Below are 26,389 nucleotides of genomic sequence, written 5' to 3'. Positions count from 1 at the left end.
ACGGCTCTGTGCCACACCCCTTAACACGCCGTAAGCGTGACCCAAAGAGGTATCTGGTTGCACGAGACACTGCACTGTTCGTATTACCTTACGTTACCCCATTGCGAAAGAGGCAGGTCTTCCTCAAACTAGATTCTCCAGTCAGCGTGTCCCACGAATAGGTTATTTGGGGGCCCCCTGAGAGGAATGGCGGGATCCAGGGGTGCTCGAAGGAACCACGTGGGACAAATACTGTGGTACAACCGATGGTGCATCCTCTAGAGCATGAACTACTCAGATCATAGACAGACCTCTCTCTTATGTCGGCCCTGAGCGAAGCGTCAGAGTAAGGCTTCTCGTCTCATCTCAGGGCAAGGCGGGCTTGGAATGGCGGAGCTGAGGCCTATCTCCGCGCTCATGTAAGCAACTATGCCTTTCCTCCCTCTTTCGTGACCAGTCACAAGAATAGGCACCCTCAGCACAACCATGATGATGAGCATAATTTCGCTTTCATGCCGAATCAATGCGTCTTCCACGGGAAATGGTTGCTTCATGCAATTTACGTTGTCGTTGTTGGTGAAGGCGAAGCTGCCTGCTATTTTTAAAAGGCAATGTGTGTAGTGATGATGCATAACTTGAAATCTTAACACGAGAGAGTTCGCCGTAATAAAGAGATTGGGCCATTCATAACGTGCGTCTGGAAGCGTCGTTTTGCGACCCCAAATCTTCGAATAGCATCGGCACCGGCGGTCCCGTTTAAATATGTTTACCCCTTGGGAGACTTGCTGGGCATGCTGCTATCGTACGCGTATATACGCGAGGTACATAGACAACTATGCAACACTGCGGAGTTGACTCGAAGCTGAAAACTGGGGGGACACACAGCACAGTCGCGCTATAGTACGGCGATGACCAAGAACCGAAAGCCACGCGCAAGGTTTGTCATATTTCACATGAGAGCGCACGCACACGGCTCACGGTCAGGAGAGCACACGATGGCCATAGGAGTCGGCGGGCTTGAAGGGCTCGTGCGAGATCGGATGTCGATTGGCTCAGGGCCCAATCAGAATCTCCTCCGGCATGCAGCCTTACCGAGCCAGACGGAACGGGAGGAGCGCGAACCCGTCACTGTCACGATGATGGGCTAGTACGGCAAGGAGCCCCCTCTCCGGGTGGAGAAAGTGCTTCGTTCATGGGCCACTCATCGACGACACAAGACAGAAATGACACGGAGTCGGACGCCACGACGGATGAGGGTGTTGTGATCGATCTCACAGTAGTTTCCGCGTTCGCTTTCGGCATCACAAGCCACCAATATCACAGACGCACTTGGGCTACAGTACAATACAGTACAGTACAGTACAGTAAGAGTCGCGGCAGGGTGATGATGTCAAGCGTAGTAAGTCAACCAGCCAGGTACCTGCTACAAGTCCAGAAGTGCTGTAGAAGCCTCAAGCCTCAAGCCTCAAGCCTCAAGCCTCGCATCCCTGTCCTTGTCGGATGCCGTGCTGTGGGGTTGAGATTGGGACAGGCAGGACTTCCACAATTCTCAGCTGGCGCTCCGCCCGCTTTTCGGCTTCGACTGAGAGAATAGCTGCCAACCTGTGAAGTCTCGCTGTCTAAACAGAGAAAAGGAAAGAAAAACCAACGGCCACAGGTATGTGCATGGATCTACCTTATCAGGCAAATGCCCCCGTCCTATTGGAGTGGGAACGGAAGGCACAATAAGGTTTTCTTTTGCTTTCTTTTTCCTTTTTTTTAAAATCCGATCTTCTTGTACAAGATCAGGATTAGGGACATGGCTTATGGTATACTCCAGCAGCGGTTTCACGGCCAGTGTCCGTCTTTGCGCCTACCAACAAGCTGGGTCAGGCCGACTACTCACTTCCATCCCATCTACCCGGATCGATCAGGTCACACATTTCACCGAACAAAGCAATTGTTCCTCCGCGGGGAGAAGGCAGCCAATCGAATATGCTCCATCGGAGATTTAACCAGTGGTGTTGGGCCCTCAACGGGGCAACGTGATTCATTCAATTTACGCCGACTGGTCGAGTCCTACTGCGATACGTGGCTACCATTGCGGGTTTGGGTGGATGACCAGTAACAAAGCCACCACCGTTACGGTTACGCAGGGCTGTACCGCATCCAAATAGAGGAGAAGAGAGAAATACACCGCATGATCAGCTATAGCACGACGGCACAGACTGTACTGTGTAACGGACGGCAGGTGCAACTACCCAGTCCGCGAATTGCTGGGAGAAAACAAATTGGCCAGACCAACTCGCGGTTACACATTGTATTACGACGGCCTCAACTATATCCACCGACAGTTTAGGATAAGTTAACTACCGGCCCTGCACCCCTTGGCCGAGCTATCGGACCCGAGAGAGAAGCATGCAACAACTGAGATGGCAGGAGCCTCTGATATGGAAAGGTGGTCCGATTCTTCTGAACGGCCGATGTCCCAGCAGTGGTCCCAGCTCGCGTCTCTTCCCGTTTGTTGTTTCCCCTGCCCTATGCGTGGGGTTGAACAGGGACTTTGTCCGCATTGCGACAAGTCGGTAAAATTAGGTACATGGAGCTATGTAGGTATAGGTATGTACAGCCAGTGTAACACTGAGCCCTGCAAGTGGACATGGTCCAATGAAAAGAACGAAAAGGACAGTTCTCGTACCAGGGTTTGCTTTACATATGCCGTGTAGCACGCCTGGGACAGCTAATCGATTTGACACCTGCTTGACAGGTAACAAGTCCAAGGCAAGGCCAGGGTAGAACGACGTGAAGCCATCCAGTGTTGCCAGCAGAGACCACAAGTACCCAGGGAGTACTACGCGTGCTGAAGCGACCCATGCAGCAGCACCACCACTCCATCGGGTCTACCGGATTCATCCAACCGGCGGAGTGCTCTGAGCTGCAGCCCGCCCTGACGCTAGTGCATACCACCATTAGTACGTACAGAAGTATGAAGTATTATTAGAGACACGCCTTGAATCCATTATGTCTAACCGTATCTCCACGATATACGCGCAAACGCGCTTTCGACTGTGCCGCCGGCATTGTTCGCGCCGAAATTGCCAACCAAATGTGCATTTGTCGGGTGATGGAGATCAACTGATCCGGCAGCTTCAACGGCGTCCAAACCATGTCCACTCAGTGGGTACGCCCTGGAGTTCGGACAGAGAGAAGTACTAATACCAACTCGCAGGGAAGGCCCCGCCCGCCGAACAGGGCACGAGATAGACGCGCGCGGGTTTCTTAGCGAGAGAGAGAGAGAGCGACTGATGGCGTCAATTTGACGCGGTCCCCTCCAAGCTCCATTCACCGCCTGCCCAGAAGGACCGGGTAGCCCCAACAACCACCGCCTGCACTTGCTCGCTGGCTAGCATCAATTGAGGAAGCATCGACATCCAAACGCCGACGACAAGGCTCGAGCACAGGAGAAAGAAGAAGGTTTCTGCCGAGGACACGAAAGCTACATGCCGCACATCTTCATGATGTATGGCCGGGCTCACGACACTTTTGGCCGGACAACATAATGGCGGACACTAAATGGAACGCGGCCAAGCGTCGCGTATTCCAGTCGGTTTTCCACACGAGCTTCTCGCAGCCGACGCCTACCTCGACTCCGTCTCTCGGACACTGGGAGCCCGGACAGTCCTTTGGGGGGCCCCTGGCCTCCACCCCACAGAAGCAGCTTTACGTGCCGTCTTCCCAGGAGCCGCGTCTGCCCTTCTCTCCGGAGAATCCCCATGCCAACGACCAGACGCGCTTTGACCGCTCCTGGCACGCCGTAACTTCTCGCATCGCCCTTCCGCCCTCTGTGACGGCCGAGGACTCCTTCGGGCCTCTGCCAAGCCCGCAAGATGGCCACGATGACGAGTTCTTCACAGTTGCACTGGACGACATCCTACACCCGGCCACGCGCCTACCCCTGGCCACACATACCGAGGACATCATCTCGTGGCACACGCAACAAGTGAGGCTGCACTTTGTCAACCATGTCGTGCCGCTGCTTTCCATCTGCGACACCCACGCCGACCAGACGCAGGTGCTCCTCGGAAGCATGCGGACGCTGGAAGCCGCGCACAGGCAGTACGTCTATGGCATGACCCTTGTCCTGCGAGGTATGGAGCACGACTACGCGGACGCCGTCCTCGCGAAGTTCCGGCGTGACCTCCACGCCATCGTCGGCAACTCGGTATCAAACCAGCTCATGGCAGCCCTGAGGTCTGTTCTCAGGCGTTTGATGGCTACAGTGCTCGGGGTCTGCGGAGCGTCAAAGGCCCGACAAGAGCAACAAGGAGGCCAGGACTCTGCCGAGGTGGAAGATGCAAGGCAGGAAGTACTACAACTTGTTGAATCACTCTGCAAAATCGGACTCGCTGGAGAAAGATTCCAGATCCTGTTTGCAGAGATTCTCAATGAGTTGATGATCACCTACCTGCACAATTCCTTTGCAGGCGTGTGGGAGAAGAGCGAAGACCCACACACATTGCACCCTCGGCCACGCTGTGTAGAGCAGTTGATGGCCTGGATAGAAGACCGGTACGCTAGGTTAGCTGTCGAAGTCACCAATCAACTGGACAATGTACAAGTCTCATGGACCGATGTCGAGAAGTGGAAAGAAATCGCCATCGGTCGACTTGCAGAATTGCGAACCACCGAATTGTTTGACATCGTTATGAACTGGCCCGACAGTGAAGGGGGTGTAGAGGACCTGCGCTACGCTGTCACAACCCCGCGCAGGCGTCTTCAGCTGACAGACGCTTTCTCCGGCGCCTTGCAAAAGCGTTTGTTACATCCCGGGCGGTCAACGCTTGACATTCTACGCACGTACATTTCTATGATCAGGACTTTCCAGAAACTGGATCACTCCAGAGTGCTGCTGGATCGCGTAGCTTACTCTCTCCAGCTTTACTTGTGCACTCGGGAAGACACTGTCCGCATTATCGTCACGAGTCTGCTCTCAAGCCCCAGGGAAACCTTATCAGAAGCACGCAAGGTTAAGCTTGTCGAGCTGGTGGAGCTGCTCCATGATCCAAATCAAAACCGCAGCGAGCGTCAAGATGACGAATGGGACGACCTCAGTTGGGTTCCTCCACCCATAGATGCTGGGTTGAACTATAAGCGGAGTAAATCGGAGGATGTCATTGGTACGCTCATCGGCGCGTTGGGCTCACCGGACGTCTTCATCAAGGAGTTCCAGAACATCGTTGGTGAGCGGCTTCTCTCCGAGCAGGTGGGCTTCGAGCAGGAAGTTGTGGTCTTAGACCTGCTCAAGAAACGCTTTGGCGAGTCCTCGCTGCAGGCATGCGACGTGATGATCAAAGACATTCAGGACTCGAAGAGGCTGGACGGCGTCATACACCGCGGCGCCGTCCACCATCCCGACAATGTCAAGCGTGATTGGACGATCCACACGAAGATCCTCTCGCGGCTGTACTGGCCCGATATGGGCGAGGAGCGCTTTGTTGTGCCAGAAGACATTTCCCACATGCAGAAGATTTATGAGACCGTCTTTGAACACCTGAAGCCTACGCGTACCCTCAAGTGGCTCAACCACCTGGGACAGGCCAAGGTGGAGCTCGAGCTCGAAGACCGGACCATCAGCGAAGAGGTCCAAACCTACGAAGCCGCCGTCATCAGCGCCTTCAGCGAGCATGCCGTCAGCGGAAGAAGCCCGAGCTGGAGTTTCGACGATCTGTGGATGCATCTGCAGATGGACGAGGACCTGCTCGCATCGGCTCTACGGTTCTGGGAGAGGAAGCAAGTGCTCCGGAAGCTCCCGAGCGACGAGTACGTGGTGATGGAGCGACTGGAGCCCGCCGAGCAGCAGCTGGCATCCGAGAACCAGTCGTCCAGCACGAAGGGCGGCTCCTCGGCTGCCCACGCGGCCCCGACGCCGCGCAAGGCCAAGCCCAGCGGCATGAGCGAGAAGGAGAAGGAAAAGCGGCAGGTCTACTGGCAGTTCATCGTGGGTATGCTGACCAACTCGAGCCCAGCCATGCCGCTTGGCCAAATCGCCATGATGATGAAGATGCTCATCGCCGACGGCTTCCCTGGAGCAACGAGGAGCTGCAGGAGTTCCTCGGCGACAAGATTGCCGGCGGCGAGTTGGAGCTTGCGGGCGGCAAGTATAAGCTTGTCAAGAAGTGAGTGACAAGAAAAAGGGGTTTGCTTTCGCTGGAGCAAATTGCACGTTGCGCGCTCTGCGGAGCCGTCAACCGTCGCCGTCGTCGGTTGATGTGGCTACTATAGAATCAGGTCATGGATATTATGTGATGAATGAATGACCGGAGGGGGCTGCGGTACTCATCGAGGCCCGGGGCATGATCATGTTTAGCAGACCATAGGGGTTAGGGAACAAGCACGAGAAATGATATCGACATTGCCGTACCTTTTGGAGATAAGCCTCGTCTCTAGTGAACCAAGTGTGTGGTGTAAAGGGATGAACGCAGCTCATGTGGGTGTCTCTCCGCATGAGCTTCCCCTGCTTTTGCGGCGAGAAGTGAGGCTAGGCAAGTGCATAGTCAAACAGTCTCGTGAGCAAGAGATGCTGATGAGCCAGATACAGAATCGAATGCTTTGGGAAATGATACTCTAACTCAGACCAGGCTTGATAGTCACCAACCGATGCCCTACTATCATCGACTACACCTCTGTCACGAGTGGCTGTTACTGGCATTGAGAGTCGAACGGTATCAACGTCCACTTCGCATGGTTATGTAAACGTGGCCAGAACTGCATATAGTAACAATCCATACACATGGCGCTCATCACGACTATATGTCATCGCTATCGCGGGGCACTCCCTTCTGATCTATAGTCTATTGCAGTGTCTCGGTTCCAAAGGAGGGCGAGCCTCGCTCACTCGCCTATCTGTACGTCTGTTCCGGGAGGCACATTGACTGAGGCTATGCCTCCCATATGGCGTATGATCTCGTCGCCCAAACATGATAGCAAGTTCTATATATCACATCACTCCTCCCCTCTGTCCTGCGTGCTAGGTAGAAAGACTTAGGTCAAATTTGCTGGCGAATCGTATGTAAGGCATCACCTGGATTTCTTGGATTCGTAGAAAAAGGCGAGCATATGCCGTACAAAGTGCTTCCAGGTGATGTATAGTTTATCGAACCTCGGATAAATCAACACGGTCTCGCACTTACGGTCTACCCATCGTCAGTGCCTCTTCCTGGTTTTGAAATTGGATAACACTACATGCCATTGGTCATCGATTGACTACTTGCTTGACAGCCACATGGGGCAGACATCTGACAGCAGACGGGTAAAGATGCAAAGGAGACACGTCGGCAACGATCTAGAGATAAACTGCACTCAAGGCAATACGGCATGATGCATGTCCAAGTTGGGAATCACAAGTCAGAAAAAGGCCTATAGCAGCGACTACAGTTTATGGTGGTTCCATAGTGTGCACCTGCCGCAATCACTTATGTGCGACACTAAACCACATGGACACTGGTTGCAGTGGCGATGGCAAAGCATGCGACATGGCCGTTGACGAGCGATTGAGGACGCACGCGCCAGGACGCCTACGCAGTCATCGCCGTATCGCGGCCCGAGTTGGACCACACGACCGCATGTTCTACAGGGCCGGTCCTTATGGCAATATAGTTGGCGGGCGGGGGTTGTGATGGAACGAGGGATGCGGTGTAGGGGTTCTCCTGTCCTGTTCTTCTCCGCGTCCCCAAGCAAGGAGTTGGCTGTGTATGCCTGTGTATGAAACGCTGTTTGAGGAATTCCTGGCCCGTAAGTCAAAGTCAGAGGCAAAAAATAACTTCTCATGTTGGTAGGGAGGGATGCTGTCTCTCTTTTCTTCTTCTTTGGATTTGGTGCGGGCGCCCTTGCATCTTTAGGTTGAGTTAGTGGTGTATGTGAGAGAGTGTGTAAGTCCCCGCCCCGACAACGGAATCCCGAATGATGACGGGTTTGTTTTAGATGTGACTGTCTGGGCATGCCGACGGTTCCGAGGCGAGGATGGCAAGAATGGCGAGGATGGCGGGAATAGGGCCCTGGAGTCTGGAGTTGGATGAACCGATGGACCCTGTGTCATAGAACGAAACGCGGTGGACATTCGATCGAATAAATAGACACTCTATTGCTTTAGAGTTGTTGGAGCACCTGCCCGACTCAACCCATGCCGCAGCTTGCGACATCCATGGATCAATCAGCCCAACCATAACAGCTGGTCGCATCTATCTCTCTTGGCCGATGACATGCTGGTTATGTAGGTACAAGTTTACATATGAGTATTCCTGCCAACCCTGGGTCGATCAGTCCAAGAGCCGGCCAATGGCTGTGTCACAAGGTTGAGAAACCTTCCAAGAACGACAAGGCCCGACTCCCAAATGCTCCAATCAACTAACGAGCACCGACTCAACTCGGCAGCTTCTGGCGAATGAAGACTACAGCGGGCAGTACGTAGTGCCACTGGCAGACTGGACCAGAACTGGATGAGTCAAGCAACATCCCGAGAGGAGACTATGGCATCTGCAGTTGCGTCGCCCAAGGCTGGCTGGCTGGCTGGCTGGCAGCTCGTTGTCGGTGGGGAAAAGAAACGGAAGAGTCCCATGATGATGGGAAACTTGTACACAAGAGGTAAAAGACGAACACACACGCGCGCACACTCCCCTCTCCCCTTCCCCCAATAGTTCTACATATGCCAAGTTTCGTCAGTTTCGCTTGCTTGGAACGAAACACGGGTTATTGCGAAGCGTAGTCGCAACGTCAAAGCTGCTGGGGTGGAAGAAACAGAGGTCGTCAAGGTGCCACGGAGCGTCCACGGACGGCCTAGTCAGGCCACCATCATTTTTACCTTGGACTGGATCATGGAAGGAAGCCCAGCCCGGCTTCGCGCTGCCTTATCGGATACGCCCCGAGCGACGAACCCCGAAGTGGCATGGGGACGGATAGCTGCCTGCGCGCACGACTTTCTCTTTGCTGCTGTCTTGACTCTAGATTTGAGCTTGAGTTGTGAGGTGGCTCAACTCAGCTTCACCTACCTGGTCACTTCGGGATCCGGATTCGAACTCTTATGGAAAATGTAGTTCATCACCATTTATATACCTATTATGCACAATCTATCGTCAGATCTCCAGTCCTTGAGTCCGGCTCTAGGCAGAGACCGGGACAGGCTGCGAGGAAGAGGGGAAGAAAAAGAAAGCGAACAAAACCCGACGAGTCGCATGGGAAACGAGTCAGATCTAATAGCGCATCTGAGTTATATTTTGGTGGCCGATAGGCGACAGTGCAATGGAGGCCGGCAGGCTATTTCAATTTGCTGAGTGCTGGGCACGAAGCTGAAAGCTCCCAGATTGAACCGTTGAGCCGAACACACGTACGTGGTTACATGCTTCTTGTCCCTTTCTTTTTACTATTGAACCAGGTCAAACTAAAGAGGCAAGTAACCTGGGCCGGCTGGGCCTGAAATTGGATTGTGGCCAGGACCTGCACCTGCACCTGCACCTGCTCATATATGACATGACCCGACCGACCGTCCTACAACTGGGCCATCAAGATGAAGCGTTACGTGGTTCAGGATGACGGACCTGGGACGGCGCAGCTTCATTTCTCTCTCCCTCTTTCTCTCTCCCTCTCTCTCTCTCTCTCCCTTCTACCCTAGCTCCCCCGCCGTTTCGCATCATCGGCTTGCAGCCTGCATTTTACAGCAAAAGTGCGCCGCAACCCAGCAACTCTGGGTATTATCCGATCCGCCATGGGCGGCTGAAAGAAAGTAGCCCGGGCCCAGTGCCCAGTGCCCAGTGCCCAGTGCCCAGTGCCCAGTCGCCCAAAGATGGCGGAAAAGCGTGGTGGGCGCTACAAGGTATGAGCGAGCGACTTGGATACGGCCAGCTGCCGTGTCATGGACATCGATGCGACCTGTTGCAAGCTTATGCGGATTACCAGTCAAACCATTGCTTTCCCTCTCTTTCTGGTTGTTGTTACTCATAATGCAAATGACAAGGGCATCATCCCATCCCGCTCTTTGCAACACCCAGAGGTGAGGGTAAGCGGTGAGCCAATGAAAAGTGCACCTTGGGAATACGCCTAAACGGTAAACGGAGAGCTCCTTTGCCCAGCCCATGGCGATGAAGCCTACCCGCTGCCGGGTGCTGCTGCGGTATATATGCAGTCATGTAATAGTATTGATTGATATTGGTGTCGCCAGGATAATACAAGTAAGTATCCAGATGATGCAACAAACCAGACGAGGGGTCCGTGGAGCAGGAAAACGGCCAGCACCCAGCAGGCCAGTGAGCCGGTGTATTTGGCCTCTTATCTTCCACTTCTCCCCCCCTTCTCCCTCTGTCACATGGGTTCCGCTGCATTGGCCGAGACGAGTGTAACGGACCATTCAGGCAGTTTTCTTTTACGGGTGCTGGCCCTCTCAAACGCCTTCATTTCCTCTCATTTGCTCATCATTACCGCTCGGTGATGGGCTGGGCTCAAAACCGACAGCACGAGACTAAAAAAGTCAAGACATGACATTGGCACTGGGAGGGACAAGGACAACTTTCTTGGGCGCATTCCAACACCAAACAAACCCAAGCATCCCATCCGTCCAACCATCCATCCACCCATCCATCAATCCATCTATCCATCTATCCATCTATCCATCCTGCTTGCCAGCTTGCCGTCCACTCCGGGCCCCAACTCGCCCACTTATGCATTCCCATCATGACTGTGCACGCATTCAACATTTTATCCATTAAGCCAACATCGCATTTCGAGTTGTGCACCGCAAGTAGACTGGCTGGCTGGTAAGGCACCTGCAGGTAACCTAGACGGGATAGAAAGCCTAACATCTAAGTTCCATGGTATGTTGTTTGGTGCCCCCTCCATCCACAACCTGCGGTTGTCTGTCGACGCCGCCGCCGTTTTTGGACCCAGGGCATTTTTTTTTTGCCAGGACCCCCAGCCAAGTTCAGGTAGGCAGCCAGGGCAGATCCCCCTCTCTCTTAATGGACCTGAGCAATGATAAACGACCGCTAATTTATTAGCAAGCCTGCCAGGCATGAAAGGTGAGAGTTGGGACCCTTGAGGTCGGGAATTGATACATGTACTTGGAATCCTATCCTTGCACGTACGTACGTATCATACAAGCCGTACTTTATGTCTGCATGGAGCTATGTAATGTCATGTACGTTCTTACATTCAAGACCCAGACAGACCCAGACAGACCCAGACAGACCTACCTAGGCCGTCGGGAACTCTCCTCCTTCTCTCGGTGCTCTTGCTTTGCTCTCTCTGCTCGCTCTGCCCTGCTCTGCCCTGCTCTTCCCACCCCTCACTTGTTAAGCTGCCTACCTCTTACATGCCCTACCGAGCTGCCACCAGTCCAAACTTTGGCTGTGGCTCTGGCTCTGGGCATCTTATTTGCGGGTAGATACGCCCGACTGAGACTCTTACTTCACCTGGGTATCTTCTGGTCTCATCTATTCCAGTTGGTCTGCGTCTGCGCCTGCGTCTCCGTCTCCATCTGCGTGTCCGTCCATGTTTCCCTCTCTCCGCCCAGTCGCAGGCTGGCTGTCCTTGTCCTAGCAGAGCAACCCAGAGCGACTAAAGTTCGCCAACCACTCTCGGCCTGTCACTTACTTCCTCTTTTCTTCCTTACTTACCTAAGGCTAAGGGAGAGTGCGAACGAGCGACAGACAAGAGGAGAGAGAGCGAGAGAGTTCCCTTCCCCTCCATCCACCCTCGATCCAATTTACTCCAACCTTTCCTCGTCTTCTCCTACCTCGATCGATTGACCTATCCGTCCGCCAACTCTACCAACTCTCTCACGCCCGTACTCTCGCCCTCTTGATCTCTCTCTCCACACCCTCCCTCTTTCCTCTTGACCCGTCTCTCATCAGCGACCTCCTACTTATCCATACATCGCCACACTCATCGTCCCCTCCCCTCCGCTCACTCTGGGACGTGTGTGTGTGTTTGTTTCTGACCTGGCCTGGACGGACCGGATCCCAAGTCAAACCCCTCCACCTCGTCTTATTCTCCCACCTATGATCACTCCTACGTTCATTTGTGCCACATTCAGCCTATCCAAGGTATCAATAAGAAAGAATACAATATCCCAGTATTGCCTAGACCTGTCCATCCCCGTGACCTCTCATCCCCACACAGACTTGTGCGGTGCATGAATGGTCCCGAGCTGGCGTCACGTTCGCTCCTCCTAGTGATTCATTTCAAGTCAGCATTGTGACATCGAACGAAGCGATTACGCCGGACTCACTTTACCCCTCCGTCCCGTCCAGTGCAGCGTAGCCCACGCTGGCCTTGCTTGCAACCCGACGTCTTATCGCCGATTAACCGACTTGCCTTGGCAGACGACCGGGGAGCCCCTCCCCTCCAATCCGTGATCGACGCTCAACCGCCTGGTGGTGTGGTGCGACAAACCCCGTCTTTGCCTTGAGTAAAATTGTCGCAGGTTGAACAACGCCAATCCTTCGCACTTTCATTCACTACACAGTAACAGGCTGGTCTGGAAAAGGACGCGGCTACAGCTGGCATCAAGACTCGGAGGACCCCAGAAAACGGGCTATCAAATAATTGGGCAGAAAGAGCGTATAAGCCACCAAGGAACAAGCACGAGCGGGAAATCACTTACACGAGGTCGTCAGTTACGTGGGCCGTACCGCCCAGGGCCGACTCCGACTTCGCCAACAACTTGACGAGGGAATCGATTTCTGTTTGCCCAAGGCTGTCGCTCTCAACAACTGTCCGGCAAACATGGATCCCTCAGCCATGGATTTCGTGATGCACAGGTCCCCGTCCGAGCCGTCTCGTCTTCTATCGGACCCAATGCCCCAGCACCACTCACCATGTCCTGCGATGCGCGCCGCAGCTGCAGCAACATCGGCATCAGAGCAAAATCAAAGCCCGGGCTTAGGGGCATCTTCTCGGATGAGTGGGAGACCGCATTATGACCCTGTTCACGGGAACACCTCCAGTGGCGGTTGGTGGCAACGATATCCTGATCAGCCGCAACCGCAACCGCAGCAACACCAATATTCACACCAGCACCAGGCGATGCCGCATCTTGGTTGGCCTCCTGCACTTTACCCACCGTTTGCTCGAACGAACGCTCCATTATATGCAACGAATTTCGCGCCTGTACCTTCTCCTGGCATGCCGAACGCTGGTCCCGGGAATCCTTCTCACATCCCTCGCCTGCATGGCCATGAAAACTTTAACGGGCATGCTCATCCACTCAGCCAGATGCATTCGCCTCCTGCATTTCATCACCCACCGACAATTACCAGCTTGAATAGGATTGGAGGTTCGGCACCTGCACATCATAGCCAGGGGTTCTCGACACAAGGGAGCAATCCCGACTCGCATGTGCCTCGGACGAGCGGACTACCCGCACTGCATCCATTCTCATCCATAGCACACAACCAGACATCACATAGGTAAGTCGAGCACAGAGCCGAGTTCCGTTTCACCTCGTACGAGTTCTTGGTCTGATTAGGATGCAGCGCACAAACATTCGGCAACAACAATTCCTCGGATATGGACGCTACACTGCGAACAAGGTCGGACTTGGGTGAACAGTCCCGCGGGAATGCCGAGGCCGCTCGCTTTTCACATGAAGGTAAGCCGCTATGGCGACTTTCGGAAATACGAAGCCACGAGTGCCCTTGTGAAATCGCTAACCTGAAGCTACAGACGCACGAGTGACCATGGGGTTCAGGAGGCAGCAGCCTCAGCCGCATCAGCCTCCCTCGCCGCCTATGGGTGATCTCCCAGTATTGGAGGCAACTCCAGCAACTTCAAACAGGCCAAGATTTCAACCATCCAGCTCAGAACCGTCCAGCGACGAAGATACGGATCCTGAGCAGGATGCTCAAACGCTCAGATTTCTGGAAGCCGTAGCTTCTACTACTAACGGGATAGGTTTCATGCCGCAATATATGGGGTCGGAAGAGAGACTCAGAGCACAGCAACTTATTAGGGGGACGGTGTCGGGCAAGCGAGTGGCCTCTAAGAGTACCATAGCGTCCTTGCAAAGCGTCGAGATGTCCGAACTGACGGATAGCGAACGAAGTAAGTTCCTATTAATTTCGAAACCCTCGAGAATCACGCTGCTGACATTTCTAAGGCTGCATAATATGTTATAACGAGTTCGGCGTCGAAAACCCCGAGGGGGTCAACGAAGCACCTCTTCGACTTCCCAAGTGTAAACACATCTTCGGCGATCATTGCATTAAGAAATGGTTTGAGGAATCCGATAGCTGTCCGTACTGCAGGGATAAGGTTCCCTCGGAACCTCAGTTTCATCATGGCCGCCCACACTCCAACCAAGCCATGATGCACCTTGTGCGCCAACAACACCATGGCTTTGCGATGTCACAAGCCTTGGGTGGACATCGACAAGCCAGAGGTGATCCTGGTTCCCGCAATCGCCCTGGGGACCCCCTCGGGTCAACAGTCTCAAGTAAGTATCTGAGCACCCGCTACGCACGAATCTTTTGACTGATACGTGATCCAAAAGCTTCACTGATCTGTACGAGCAGCCTCCTATCTTTCGCAGATCTGATGGTTCAAGCTTCCGTTCTTCGTGGCAATCATCCCCGGGTCGTCGCTCGCCATCGGCAGACTTCAACGAGGGTCGCCGAAGGACCCGTGCTCGACATGGTAGTTTCCGGGGCTCCCCTCCTTCGACGAGGCCAATGTCCTACACTGCCACATCGGGAGGACCTATCCCACCTGTAAGAATCCGATCAGCCTGTGACATTATGAATTGTGAATTTCTTACTCACATGAATAGCACTTTGCGAGACCATATGGCAACTCTAACTTGGGACGACACTCGGTGCAATTTCCAAGCGCTTCGGCCAGGACTCCGGATACACCTGCATTCGAACTGAACACACCGCCCACCTATCCTGGGCCTGACGCAGGAGGCCACCATCCCTCGAGGGGCTCATCAGATGCTGCCAACGGCGGGACGTATCCGCTACGCTCCGATTGGAGAGCTCCTTGGGGTTACCAACACCCAGACTCAGACGAAACCCCGGACAGCCGGGCCCCCTTTCAGCAGTCGCCATAGAGCGGCATTGCAAACCCCCTACGACATTCGCATTGGTGAAAACACCGAACCTAAGTAGCAGTTGAGGGCGACAGATCATTTGATCTGCAAAACATGGCAACTCGTCTTAAGGCGCAAACTGTTAGCAGTGGTTTACGACAGTCCAGACAACGTGACCTCTTCCAAATACCTGTCAATTCGTACGTTAATAGACATCTGCATTGTGGCCATTTCGTGTCTCGCGGCAAAACGAATTAGTCACACAACACACTCTTTACCAAACCCACATGGTCATCCAGACACCGCTATCTGTCAGGGCGGAGGATTTTAACACTCTTCTCTCAACCCCTTGCGCGCACACACGAACACACGAAGTCTTCCGTATCTAATTTGGACGGCATTTTCTTCTTTCATGCAATACACTTTCTGCTAGGAGTTCGGGGCGCTGAAGTGGGAAGCTTCGTCAATTTCTACTCGGTTCTCTTTTCTCGCGCCACTACATGTTTGATCAATGGGTCAGCTTTTCCACACAATGCATTTTTGTTCGCACACAGGCAAAGGGGTCATCAGGCAAAGGGACAGGGGTTTTGTTTGCATCAGGCGTTGGCATTTATCATCTTGTTTTATCACCCAACACCCCTATTCGCTTGGCACAGCTGACTAAATCGTAACGATCTATGCATGCGGCCGGCATTTCTGCCCACCACAGCGACGAGATAGCCTCAATAAGGTAGTAATACAGATTGAGCGTAAGTTTTGGATGCTGGGATAGCTCTTCATCCCTACTATTACTTATCACAGGGTGTCGCGTGACGTGATTGGATCCTGAATATGAGAGGTCTGGGCTAGGGCTACTCTACGCACACGGGCTTGTTGTAGATTTGAAGATGGCTACATTGGCGAAAAACGAGATTATGATACGCTCGTATGACTCTTAGAATACACATAAGACATGAGCATGTCCACCACCGACACTCATAGTTTGGCGGCTATGATTTTCTTATTCTCGCCCTTAGCCTCGCCCTCGCCCTTCATCTCCTTCTCTACCAAGCCCCAGGCAAACTCGGCCAGTGGGTACATGGCCTCGGCGTGGTTGCGCGCCTTCTCGCTGCTGGCCTGGCGCGTGGCCACGCGCGCCGCGATGCCCTGACAGATGGCCGAGAGGCGGAAGACACTGAAGGCCACGGCCCAGTTCATTTCGGGCCGCGGGTCCCACCCGGCCGTCTCGGCGTACCAGGTCATGAGCTCGGCGGGGGCGGGCAGACCCGGGGTGCGGCCGGGGAGGAAAGCTTCGCTCGATCCTGCGTGGCGCATGGCATTATTGATGTCGCCGCCGGAACCGGAAGCGATGTAGAAGGGGTGCATGATGTTGGCCAGGTCCGAGAGCGGGTGCCCGACGGTGCTCATCTCCCAGTCCAGGATCCCGATGACGCGCGGCTCGGTGCGGTGGAAGACGAGGTTGTCGATCTTGTAGTCGCCGTGGATCAGGGTGCCACGATCTCGGGGCTGGCTCGTCGTCGTCGTCGTCGTCGTCTTCTTCCCCCTTTGCCGTTGTTGTTGTTGTTGTTATTCGTGTTCTCGCCGCCGCCGCCGCTAAAGAAGGCCAGCAGCTCGTCGAAATGCGGGAGCTGACCCACGGGGGTTTTGGTGTCGGCGTCGACGGCGCGGGCCTGGGCCTCGCAGATCTGGCGCCAGGTCGCGAGCTGGCGGTCGTAGAAGCCGTCGCTCTTGCCGTAGGACTCGAGCCCGACGTCGCGCGGGCGGACGCGGTGCAGGCGCGCCAGGGTGTCGACGGCGCTGCGCCAGAGGGCGCGGCGCTCGGCAGGCGACGCGGCGTCGGGCATGGCGGGGTCCTCGAAGATGCGGCCGTCGAGGAACTCCATGATGTAGAAGGGCGTGCCGACGACGGACGCGTCCTCGCAGAGGCAGTAGGTCTTGGGGGTGGGCACGTCGGTCGGCGCCAGCGCCGCCAGGATCCGGTGCTCGCGCTCCACCTTGTGCGCCGCCTTGGACAGCAGCTTTCCCGGCGGCTTCTTGCGCAGCACGTAGCGCTTCGCGTCGGGGGAGGTGAGCTGGTACGTCGGGTTGGACTGGCCGAAGCCGAACTATCACGCCGAGCCGGACAAGGGCAACGTCAGCAGTCGGCTTGCGAGACGAACATGGATGCATTCAATCTGGGGCATGTCTGCGGTTTACCTGCTTCACGTCCAGAGGGACCTGTATTTCCGGTACATGCTGCTTGATGTACTTCTCGAGCGCCTCGACGTCGATGGGGTGTCGCACGCGACCAGCCATTGCATATGAATGTATGTGTACCGGGGCGGTTTGGTTGTCTTAATGGAGGGTGGACAGGGCAGGAAACAAAATGGGTGCGAATGGCCAGGGTGAGACAACGATCCCCATGGCTGGGATGATTGAAGTCGTCGGCGACAAGCTCGTCTCTGGCTGTTGTTGTGCCGAGGTAAGTGCTTTCGTCCGTTTGCCAAAGCCGGGGATCGTCATTCTCCACCTGCGCTTGCGCTTCTGCGGGGGGGCGGGGCTGCGTGTCCTCAAGTCCTCCTCCTAGCGGCGGCAGGCACTTGCTTTCCTTGGGTCTACATCAGGGCACGAGGTCGTTTGGGACGTTCCAGCATAAATATCAAGGGTATATATATACACACACACATACACACACACATATATCTCTATCTTCGTGAGTGCAAACCCCCAAGCTTGAGTTCTAGGACACGTGCACAAAGGCTCGCTTCTTCACGTTCTGGCTCTCGTCCGCGTCATCCCACGTCTCATCCACGTAGCTCTTGACGCTCTGGTCTTGCAGCTGCATGCCTACTACCTTGAGAGCAGCGATGCTGTAGCCCATCTCGTCCTTCTGTCGCTTGAGCGCCCTCCGGAGGTTCGCCCGTATCGTGTCGAGCATCACCCTCATGAGTCGCGTCGCCACGATCTGGCTGTGGTGCGTCTTGAGCATGAAGAACAGGATGCGACATGTCAGGGGAATGTTCATCGACCTCGTGGCGAAGATGTTCAGGAACGTGAAGAGCAGCTCGACCGTCGAGAACGGGAGGACGAGCAGCGCATCATGCAGTGCCGATGCCTTGATGCGCTGTAGCACCGACATGACATGCTCCTCGGCGCTGATGTCTCCCAGCGCCATGAATAGGGGTCGCGTTGCGGCGGCGCCGCATTGGGGTTGGTCTCCTTGGCTTGTTCCCAGTCTTTGATAACATGCAGGTCCGCGAATCCCAGCTCGAGTGCCTCGGCGATGCGCTCACCAGCCATAAGTGTCTCCACCGTCTGCTTGCCGGCCGCTCCCACCTCGGCCTTCTCGTCTTCGTTGTCCGGATCACGCTCGAGAGACGTGGTGAGCGTGCTTTCGTACAGCTCTTCGATTTCCTTTTCTCGCTCTTCTTCCAGGAAGATCTGCTCGTCCGTCTCGTTCCAGACGCGGATGCTCTTGTCGTGACTGGCACTGACGATAAAGTTGCCACTATGGCTGATGGCCAAAGCCCAGATTTCGCCATGGTGACCGTCTATCCGTTGGATTTGCTCGAACTTGTCCCCATCCCAGTACTTGATGGTGCGGTCTTTACTGGCGCTAAAGAAGTGGTGACCGTTGCCGTCCTGGTTGTGCGAAACGAATGCAACTTGGAGAATACTGTCCTGGTGAGCAAACAGAGCCTTGTGGCAATCTCCAAAGTCGAGACCCCAGATGCGAACGTTCTTGTCGGCAGAACAAGTGACGATCAACTTGCTGTCGTATGAGATATCCATGTTCAAAACAGGCAGTTTGTGGCCGTAGAGGTTAAGGTATAGCTTGAGCGAGTCGGTGAAGAACACCTTAACCGTGCTGTCCAACAGGGACACGGCCAGGTACTTCGCATCGGGCGAGAACTTGAGGCTGAGGATGTCGTCCGAAACCTTCAGCGTACGCGACTGGACCAGCTTCAAGCGAGGGGTTGTCCGCGTTGTTCCGAGGACTTCTTCCTGGACAATCTGGAAGTTCCAGAACTTGGCCGTCTTATCTGCGCTGCCCGACACCATGGATCGACCGTCCGGATGGACTTGTAGCGACCAAATGGATCCATCATGTGCGGAAACCTGATCCAGCAACGTCGCCGATGCAACGTCAAACAGCTCGAGCTTTCCTTCTTTCGTTCCCACCACAACGACTTTGTCTCCCGGAAGGAAGGCACAGCAGAGTGCGTAACCACATTCGAATGTCCGGATACAAGACTGTGTCTTGACATTCCACACTTTGAGACTCCCATTGGAGGCCGACGCAAGCATCTTGTCGTCCGAACTCAAGTCTAGAGAGCGTATGTCAGCACGGTGACCCGGCATCTCGACGGCGAGGGATCTGCTGTATTCGGGCGTCGCATCCTCCTGTTTCTTAGAGTTCTTCTCCTTGAGAGCGATGTTGAATAGCTCCAACTGGTTGTTGGTGGTACCGACCAGCAGCTGAAGTCCCTTGTGCCCATGGTTGTCGGCCCAGTCGACAGATCTAACCTTGCCGCCTGTTCGAACAATAAGATGCTGTGCGAACGCCTCTGTCACCGAGGCCTTGCTGACATCTTCGTCCTCGCCATCCACCTCCATTTCCTCGTCTTGAGCACCGGCCTTTGCTGCCAACTTCTCTCTTCTTCTCTTCTTCTTACGGGCCAAGCTCTTTTTTATTTCCGCCTCTGTCCGTATCCTCCATATCTCTACCGCCTTCTCGGGACCGTGGACGGCGAAGTAGTCTCGTCGGGGATGGAAGATAATCTCAGTAGCCTTGTCTTTTCCATTTCGGAAGAGAGTACCCCTGTCATGGAGGAACTGGATGTTTTGGGGCACGTCGACCTGCTGCTGCGAAGCTGCTAACCCAGCCGTATCTAAGGCCCAGACCTTCAATTCGCCAGAATTTCCGGCCGTAATGCAGCCGCTGCAGTCCGGAGAAAGACCTAGAGCCCAACACTCGCCGTTTGTCTGGGCGATGTGGGTTTCAATGCAATGTTGTGTCGACAAATCCCAGAGCTTGATCAAGGCATCCTTTCCGGTGGTAATCAAGAAACCTTCCGTAGCCCCCGATGAACCATCGAGGACCATTGCCTGGTCGGCGTCTTCGCCCTCAGTCTCGGACTGTGGCTCCACGAACTGGAGGCCCGTGACTTGGTCCTTGTGTCCTCGAAGTTTGAATTGGCCAACTTCAGCGACCAGATCCCAGATGATGACATCTGTATCTCTCGAACCACTGGCTAGGCGCACTCCGGTCTTGTCAAAGGCGAGGATGGTGATGGCGGATCGGTGGCCATTGAAGCTGACAATAACTGTGGAAATCTTACTGTCCCATAGTCGAATGCTGCCGTCCTCGTATCCCACGGCGTACAGGTCCTTGTCGGTTTTGCTTTGCGCAATGGCCGTGACCTGTGCTGAGCAGTTCTCGTCGCGCCAGCGGCTCAGAAGCTCGCCTTTCTTGATGTCCCATGTGAGCACCTCCTCGTTCGCAGCCGCGACGGCCTGGCCGGCGCTAGTATTCGAGCGACCACCGGGCGTCCATAGTATGTTGGAGGTCGACGAGGTGACGAGACCAAAGGACTTGGAATGCTCGTATTTGCTGTAAGAGAAGGGGGGTTGGTGTTAATGAGGGGTGCAGATACGAAACAAAGCAGTTGCAGGACTTACAGATAGGATTTGACCATGATGACAATGCTGATCCCCAATACTAGAACATTTGCGCGTGCAAGTGGAGGGTCGAGTCTCGAGTGGTTTGCGCATTGGAACTTTTTTCAGAAATCCTGCGATAAGAAACTCTTATCGGTCTCTCAGCACACGGACCCCGAGGACAGGGGACCAAGGAGAAGGAGGCAGAGACAACGCTGGCTGCCCCACCAAGCCCCCAAGGCCAGTCAGTCAGTCCGTCCAGCTCTACACGGACTGCTGCAAGACGACGACATCGTCCCTGTCGCCGTCGCTACCGCTATCGCTACCCCGACAACACCCCTCTCCAGAACTCAGGTGCACCTGTACCGAAACACTGTCAAGATGCTTCTGCTGGACTACCAGAACGTGCTGATCCAATCCGTACTGACCGAGAGGTTCTCTGGGTAAGCTTGACCGTACATTGTGCGTCCCGACTGATTTGTCGCATGTCTCCTAATCCAGCTCCAGAGCACCGCCCGCATCGATTGACCAGACTGTATCCGACTTCGACGGCGTCACCTTCCACATCTCCACCCCCGAGACCAAGACCAAGATCGTAGTCTCCATAAACATTCGATGTTTCAGGGAGCTGGTCCAATACGGAGCTGAGCAAGTGCTGCAGCGCGTGTACGACCAATATGTCATCGAGCCCGAGGTTGGCTACGACTTCTCCGTCCTGGTAGACCTGGAGAGCCTCCCCGCAGAGAAAGGTACGGAGGCAGAACCTCTGCCCAAACGTTCGTCAGGAGGCTAACTGGCGGTGCAGAGGAGCGAGATGAATTGATCAAGAACATCTCCCTGATGAAGCGACACGCCATGGCTGCACCGTTCGAGCATGCCTACGAGGAACACTACAAACTCAAGGAAGCCGCTTCGCAGTATACTTCCGAAGAAGCCCCCCAGGGTGTGCGAGAGGGTGGAGACATCATGGCCATTCACTACCGCGAAGAGGAGGCTATCTACGTCAAGGCCAGCCACGATCGTGTGACTGTCATCTTCAGCACCGTTTTCCGCGAGGAGACGGATCGCGTGTTCGGCAAGGTCTTCATCCAGGAGTTCGTCGACGCTCGCCGGAGAGCAATCCAGAATGCGCCCCAGGTGCTGTTCCGGAACGACCCCCTCTGGAGCTGCAAGGAGTGCCAGGTGTGCAAACCAGCAGCACCGGGGAGATCGGATATGTGACATTCGGTAAGCTGGGCGGCCATCTCCCGACCTGTCTCCGGCCTTGCTAACAATTCCAGTCTTGTTCCCTCGTCACTTGACCCCCAGCGGATGCCCGATGTCATCTCCCACATCCAGACATTCCGAGACTACTTCCACTACCACATTAAGGCTTCCAAGGTACATATTGCTTTCCTTTGCTCTTGCATGTGTCCTTCGTTACCGTATGTGCTAATTAACATCCTGCAGGCATATATCCACTCGCGTATGAGACGGAGAACCGCGGATTTCCTGCAAGGTATGTTGATATACGTCACGGGTACAGAGCCGCATAAAGCTAACCGGCCCAGTTCTCCGAAGAGCTCGCCCAGAGAACGAGGAAAAGGAGAAGAAGACGGCAAGTGGGCGGACCTTCAAGGTCCAGGGTGCTTAGGTGGAGGATACAGCAGTGCGGCAGACCTACTTGGCCAACATATTGGCTGTCTAATTCGTCAAGCAATCGGGGGCAGTACAAGAAATCAAACAAGCAAGCTACCCATCTTAGACCGAACCCAGTGTCGGATTGAATCACACATTTCGAGTTGCCAATGTCTCTGCAGGCCGTTCAGCCACGGGCACCCGCCACTTTGATTATCAAGCCTGACCCACTAAACTTTTCGCGATTAGCGGCCCCGTACGGTGATCAGAGCTTCCAAATTCTCGACGCATCTCAGCACGCGAGCCAGGTCCCGAACAACGTCGCCGCAATTCTCCCATCATCAATAATTTGCGCAACTCACTGCTTCATTCATCTCTAACTACCATTGGGAAAAGGTCATGACCAACGGCGGCTAATCTGATACCAAAATGTCGGACGCTGACTTCGAGACCATTAGAAAGCTCCAGGCAGAGCGCAATGCTGCTGCCGCGGCTAAGAAGGGTTCGCGAACCTTCGACCCTTCCAATCAGCGATCCGACAATACGTCCACCAAGGCCAGTCTGACCGAATCTTTCGACACCGACCTGTATTCTCGTGATGGCGGCGACAAGTACGCAGGCTACCATACCTCCCTCCCCGCCGATGGCGATGAGGACATGCAGGATGCCGATGCCGATGCCGATGCCGACAGTTCACGGCGCTTAGTCGGCCAGTACACAGCGACCAGGTCCCAGATCGACGAGTTCGCGCGTGGCGATGGAGTGGAAGAAGACGACCCCTTTGCCGGACGCGGGGAGAAGAGCACCAGAATCGCTGACCGCGAGACCGACTACCAAAAGCGTCGCTTCGATCGTACTCTGACTCCCACCCGTGCCGACCCCTTCGCAGCAAACGGCCAGGCCAGCGGTACCGAAGATGGCGACAGCTATCGTGTCATTATGGAACGGAGAGAGATTGAGAGGGAGGAGGAGCGAGTAAGGCACGCCATCCAAGCGAAGCGAGAAGCCGGCGAAACAAACGGCGAGGAACACCAAGCCACTTTGCAAGACGGCAACCAGGAAAACGCCGAGGCCGGCTCGACTGAAGTTGCCACAACCCGCAAGCGAAAGAAGAGATGGGATGTGTCTTCGACTGCTGTTGACGAAGCTACGCCCGACGCTGCTGATGGCAAGGCGAAGCGGTCCAGGTGGGATCAGGCCCCGGCACTGTCCGCCCCTGGTGCCGCTGATGCTTCCAAGAAGCGATCGCGATGGGACCAGGCGCCGTCTGCTACACCAATAGGCAACAGCGGGCTGGCCACTCCCATGCACCCCTCTCAGACCGGTGCTGCCACTCCCTCGTTCGGCACCGACATAACGGGGCCCAATGCTGCTATCAGCGATGAAGAACTCGATGCTCTGCTTCCCGGTGAAGCGGAAGGCTACAAAGTTCTCGAGCCGCCACCGGGATACGCTCCGACTCGGGCCCCAACCCACCGAGTCGCCGCCACGCCATTGCCCGCCAACTACGGCGGCTTCATGATGCAAGAGCCAGACAGCGGACGACTCGGTCAGAACCAGATCCCCAAGGAGATCCCTGGAGTGGGGGATCTCCAGTTCTTCAAGCCTGAAGATATGGCCTATTTTGGCAAGCTGACCGACGGATCTGACGAAAACGCTCTGAGTGTGGAAGAGTTGAAGGAGCGGAAGATTATGAGACTGCTCCTGAAAGTCAAGAACGGTACACCACCTATGCGTAAGACTGCCCTAAGACAGCTCACCGACAATGCGCGACAGTTCGGTGCGGGACCTCTGTTCAACCAGATTCTGCCACTCCTTATGGAGAAGACCCTCGAAGACCAGGAGCGTCATTTGCTCGTCAAGGTTATCGATCGTATCTTGTATAAGCTGGATGACATGGTTCGACCTTATGTACACAAGATTCTTGTGGTTATCGAACCTCTTCTTATTGACCAGGACTACTATGCAAGAGTAGAGGGTCGAGAAATCATCTCCAACTTGAGTAAGGCGGCCGGCCTCGCCACCATGATCAGCACGATGAGGCCAGATATTGATCACGTCGATGAGTATGTGCGGAACACCACCGCGCGAGCGTTCGCTGTGGTAGCTTCGGCGCTTGGTATTCCAGCCCTCTTACCATTCCTGAGGGCTGTCTGCCGCAGTAAGAAGTCGTGGCAAGCTAGGCACACCGGTGTCAAGATCGTACAGCAAATTCCTATTCTGATGGGCTGTGCTGTGCTCCCCCATCTCAAGGGACTTGTTGACTGCATTGCCCCTAACCTCACCGATGACCAGACCAAGGTCCGGACGGTTACTAGTTTGGCCATTGCGGCTTTGGCAGAGGCATCTAACCCATACGGTATTGAGAGCTTCGACGACATCCTCAACCCTCTCTGGACTGGTGCTCGTAAACAGCGAGGCAAGGGTCTTGCTGGCTTCCTCAAGGCTGTCGGCTTCATCATCCCTCTCATGGACGAGGACTATGCCAACTACTATACCAGTCAAATTATGGAGATTCTTCTTCGAGAGTTTTCCTCGCCAGACGAGGAGATGAAGAAGGTTGTGCTCAAAGTTGTCTCGCAGTGCGCCGGCACGGAAGGTGTCACAGCGGGCTATCTCAAGGAGCATGTGCTAGACGAGTTCTTCAAGAGCTTCTGGGTGCGCCGTATGGCCCTCGACAAGCGAAACTATAGACAAGTAGTCGAGACGACAGTGGACATCGGCCAGAAGGTCGGTGTGAGCGAAATCATCGAGCGCATCGTCGTGAACCTCAAAGATGAGAGCGAGGCGTACCGTAAGATGACGGTCGAGACAGTAGAGAAGGTTGTTGCCGGCTTGGGATCTGCGGACATAGGGGAGCGACTGGAAGAGCGCCTGATTGATGGCATCCTCCACTCCTTCCAGGAGCAAAGCGTCGAGGACATCATCATGCTCAACGGTTTCGGCACAGTCGTCAACTCGCTAGGCACCCGATGCAAGCCTTACCTGCCGCAGATCGTCAGTACTATCCTGTGGAGACTCAACAACAAGTCAGCTACGGTGCGTCAACAGGCAGCAGATCTGATTTCCCGCATTGCCATGGTGATGAAGCAATGTGGCGAGGATGCTTTGATGGGCAAACTCGGTGTCGTTCTCTACGAATATCTCGGCGAGGAGTACCCCGAGGTTCTGGGAAGTATACTCGGCGCTTTACGATCCATCGTTACTGTTGTCGGCATCAGCCAGATGCAACCACCCATCAAGGACTTGCTTCCCCGCCTGACGCCTATTCTGCGAAATCGGCACGAGAAGGTACAAGAAAACACTATTGATCTCGTTGGCCGTATTGCCGACCGTGGACCCGAGAGTGTCAATGCCCGCGAGTGGATGCGCATCTGCTTCGAGTTGCTTGACATGTTGAAGGCACACAAGAAGGGCATTCGTCGAGCGGCCAACAACACGTTCGGTTTCATCGCCAAGGCCATCGGTCCTCAGGATGTGCTGGCCACACTGCTCAACAACCTCCGGGTGCAAGAGCGTCAATCGCGAGTGTGCACGGCTGTCGCCATTGGCATCGTGGCCGAGACGTGCGCGCCATTCACCGTCCTGCCGGCCCTGATGAACGAGTACCGTGTACCTGAGCTGAACGTCCAGAACGGTGTGCTCAAGTCCCTGTCTTTCCTTTTCGAATACATTGGCGAGATGGCCAAGGACTACGTCTACGCCGTCACTCCTTTACTTGAGGACGCCCTCATCGACCGCGACCAGGTGCACCGACAGACGGCCGCCTCGGTCGTGAAGCATATCGCCCTGGGCGTGGTCGGCCTCGGATGCGAGGACGCCATGGTGCATCTGCTCAACCTGCTCTTGCCCAACCTGTTCGAGACAAGCCCGCACGTCATCGACCGCGTTGTCGAGGCCATCGAGGCCATCCGCATGGCTGTGGGCCCCGGCCTCGTCATGAACTACGTCTGGGCCGGCCTCTTCCACCCCGCCCGCAAGGTGCGCCAGCCGTACTGGCGCTTGTACAACGACGCATACGTCCAGTCGGCCGACGCCATGGTCCCCTACTACCCCGACGTGGGCGAGGGGTTTATTCAAGATTGGGCCTTTATTCGGTAG

General features: G+C 55.0%; 8 protein-coding genes across 8 annotated transcripts; 5 read left to right on the top strand and 3 right to left on the bottom strand.

The window, feature by feature from the left end:
• Positions 1–3,517: 3,517 nt before the first annotated feature.
• On the top strand, positions 3,518–6,138 carry PG998_000710 (Cullin family protein; the record flags this gene model as incomplete). The annotated part of the gene is made up of 2 exons (XM_066867528.1): positions 3,518–5,960; positions 6,020–6,138. 2 exons carry the CDS (start codon positions 3,518–3,520, stop codon positions 6,136–6,138), a joined length of 2,562 nt encoding a protein of 853 aa, XP_066735943.1.
• A 2,345-nt stretch (positions 6,139–8,483) lies between these two features.
• Positions 8,484–9,047, top strand: PG998_000709 (uncharacterized protein; the record flags this gene model as incomplete). The annotated part of the gene is made up of 2 exons (XM_066867527.1): positions 8,484–8,598; positions 8,677–9,047. 2 exons carry the CDS (start codon positions 8,484–8,486, stop codon positions 9,045–9,047), a joined length of 486 nt encoding a protein of 161 aa, XP_066735942.1.
• A 593-nt stretch (positions 9,048–9,640) lies between these two features.
• On the bottom strand, positions 9,641–10,084 carry PG998_000708 (uncharacterized protein; the record flags this gene model as incomplete). The annotated part of the gene is made up of 1 exon (XM_066867526.1): positions 9,641–10,084. The coding sequence occupies one exon, from the start codon at positions 10,082–10,084 to the stop codon at positions 9,641–9,643; it is 444 nt and encodes a 147-aa protein (XP_066735941.1).
• Positions 10,085–12,729: 2,645 nt separating this feature from the next.
• PG998_000707 (ring finger domain-containing protein) lies at positions 12,730–15,052 on the top strand (the record flags this gene model as incomplete). Its single annotated transcript, XM_066867525.1, has 6 exons — positions 12,730–13,412; positions 13,479–13,594; positions 13,669–14,046; positions 14,102–14,441; positions 14,495–14,711; positions 14,771–15,052. The coding sequence occupies 6 exons, from the start codon at positions 12,730–12,732 to the stop codon at positions 15,050–15,052; spliced, it is 2,016 nt and encodes a 671-aa protein (XP_066735940.1).
• Positions 15,053–16,006: 954 nt separating this feature from the next.
• PG998_000706 (phosphotransferase enzyme family protein) lies at positions 16,007–17,326 on the bottom strand (the record flags this gene model as incomplete). Its single annotated transcript, XM_066867524.1, has 3 exons — positions 16,007–16,537; positions 16,669–17,136; positions 17,228–17,326. The coding sequence occupies 3 exons, from the start codon at positions 17,324–17,326 to the stop codon at positions 16,007–16,009; spliced, it is 1,098 nt and encodes a 365-aa protein (XP_066735939.1).
• Positions 17,327–17,750: 424 nt separating this feature from the next.
• On the bottom strand, positions 17,751–20,709 carry PG998_000705 (uncharacterized protein; the record flags this gene model as incomplete). Its single annotated transcript, XM_066867523.1, has 3 exons — positions 17,751–18,229; positions 18,304–20,624; positions 20,693–20,709. The coding sequence occupies 3 exons, from the start codon at positions 20,707–20,709 to the stop codon at positions 17,751–17,753; spliced, it is 2,817 nt and encodes a 938-aa protein (XP_066735938.1).
• Positions 20,710–21,052: 343 nt separating this feature from the next.
• On the top strand, positions 21,053–22,304 carry PG998_000704 (Arp complex subunit; the record flags this gene model as incomplete). Its single annotated transcript, XM_066867522.1, has 6 exons — positions 21,053–21,114; positions 21,179–21,420; positions 21,477–21,888; positions 21,952–22,051; positions 22,121–22,169; positions 22,222–22,304. The coding sequence occupies 6 exons, from the start codon at positions 21,053–21,055 to the stop codon at positions 22,302–22,304; spliced, it is 948 nt and encodes a 315-aa protein (XP_066735937.1).
• A 413-nt stretch (positions 22,305–22,717) lies between these two features.
• Positions 22,718–26,389, top strand: PG998_000703 (uncharacterized protein; the record flags this gene model as incomplete). The annotated part of the gene is made up of 1 exon (XM_066867521.1): positions 22,718–26,389. One exon carries the CDS (start codon positions 22,718–22,720, stop codon positions 26,387–26,389), a length of 3,672 nt encoding a protein of 1,223 aa, XP_066735936.1.

This window comes from Apiospora kogelbergensis, assembly GCF_038363985.1.
Source record: "Apiospora kogelbergensis strain CBS 113332 chromosome Unknown utg000001l_segment0_segment0, whole genome shotgun sequence".
NCBI lineage: Eukaryota > Fungi > Ascomycota > Sordariomycetes > Amphisphaeriales > Apiosporaceae > Apiospora > Apiospora kogelbergensis.
Note: the sequence above shows the minus strand (reverse complement) of the source record. Positions and strands in the feature narration are given on the sequence as shown.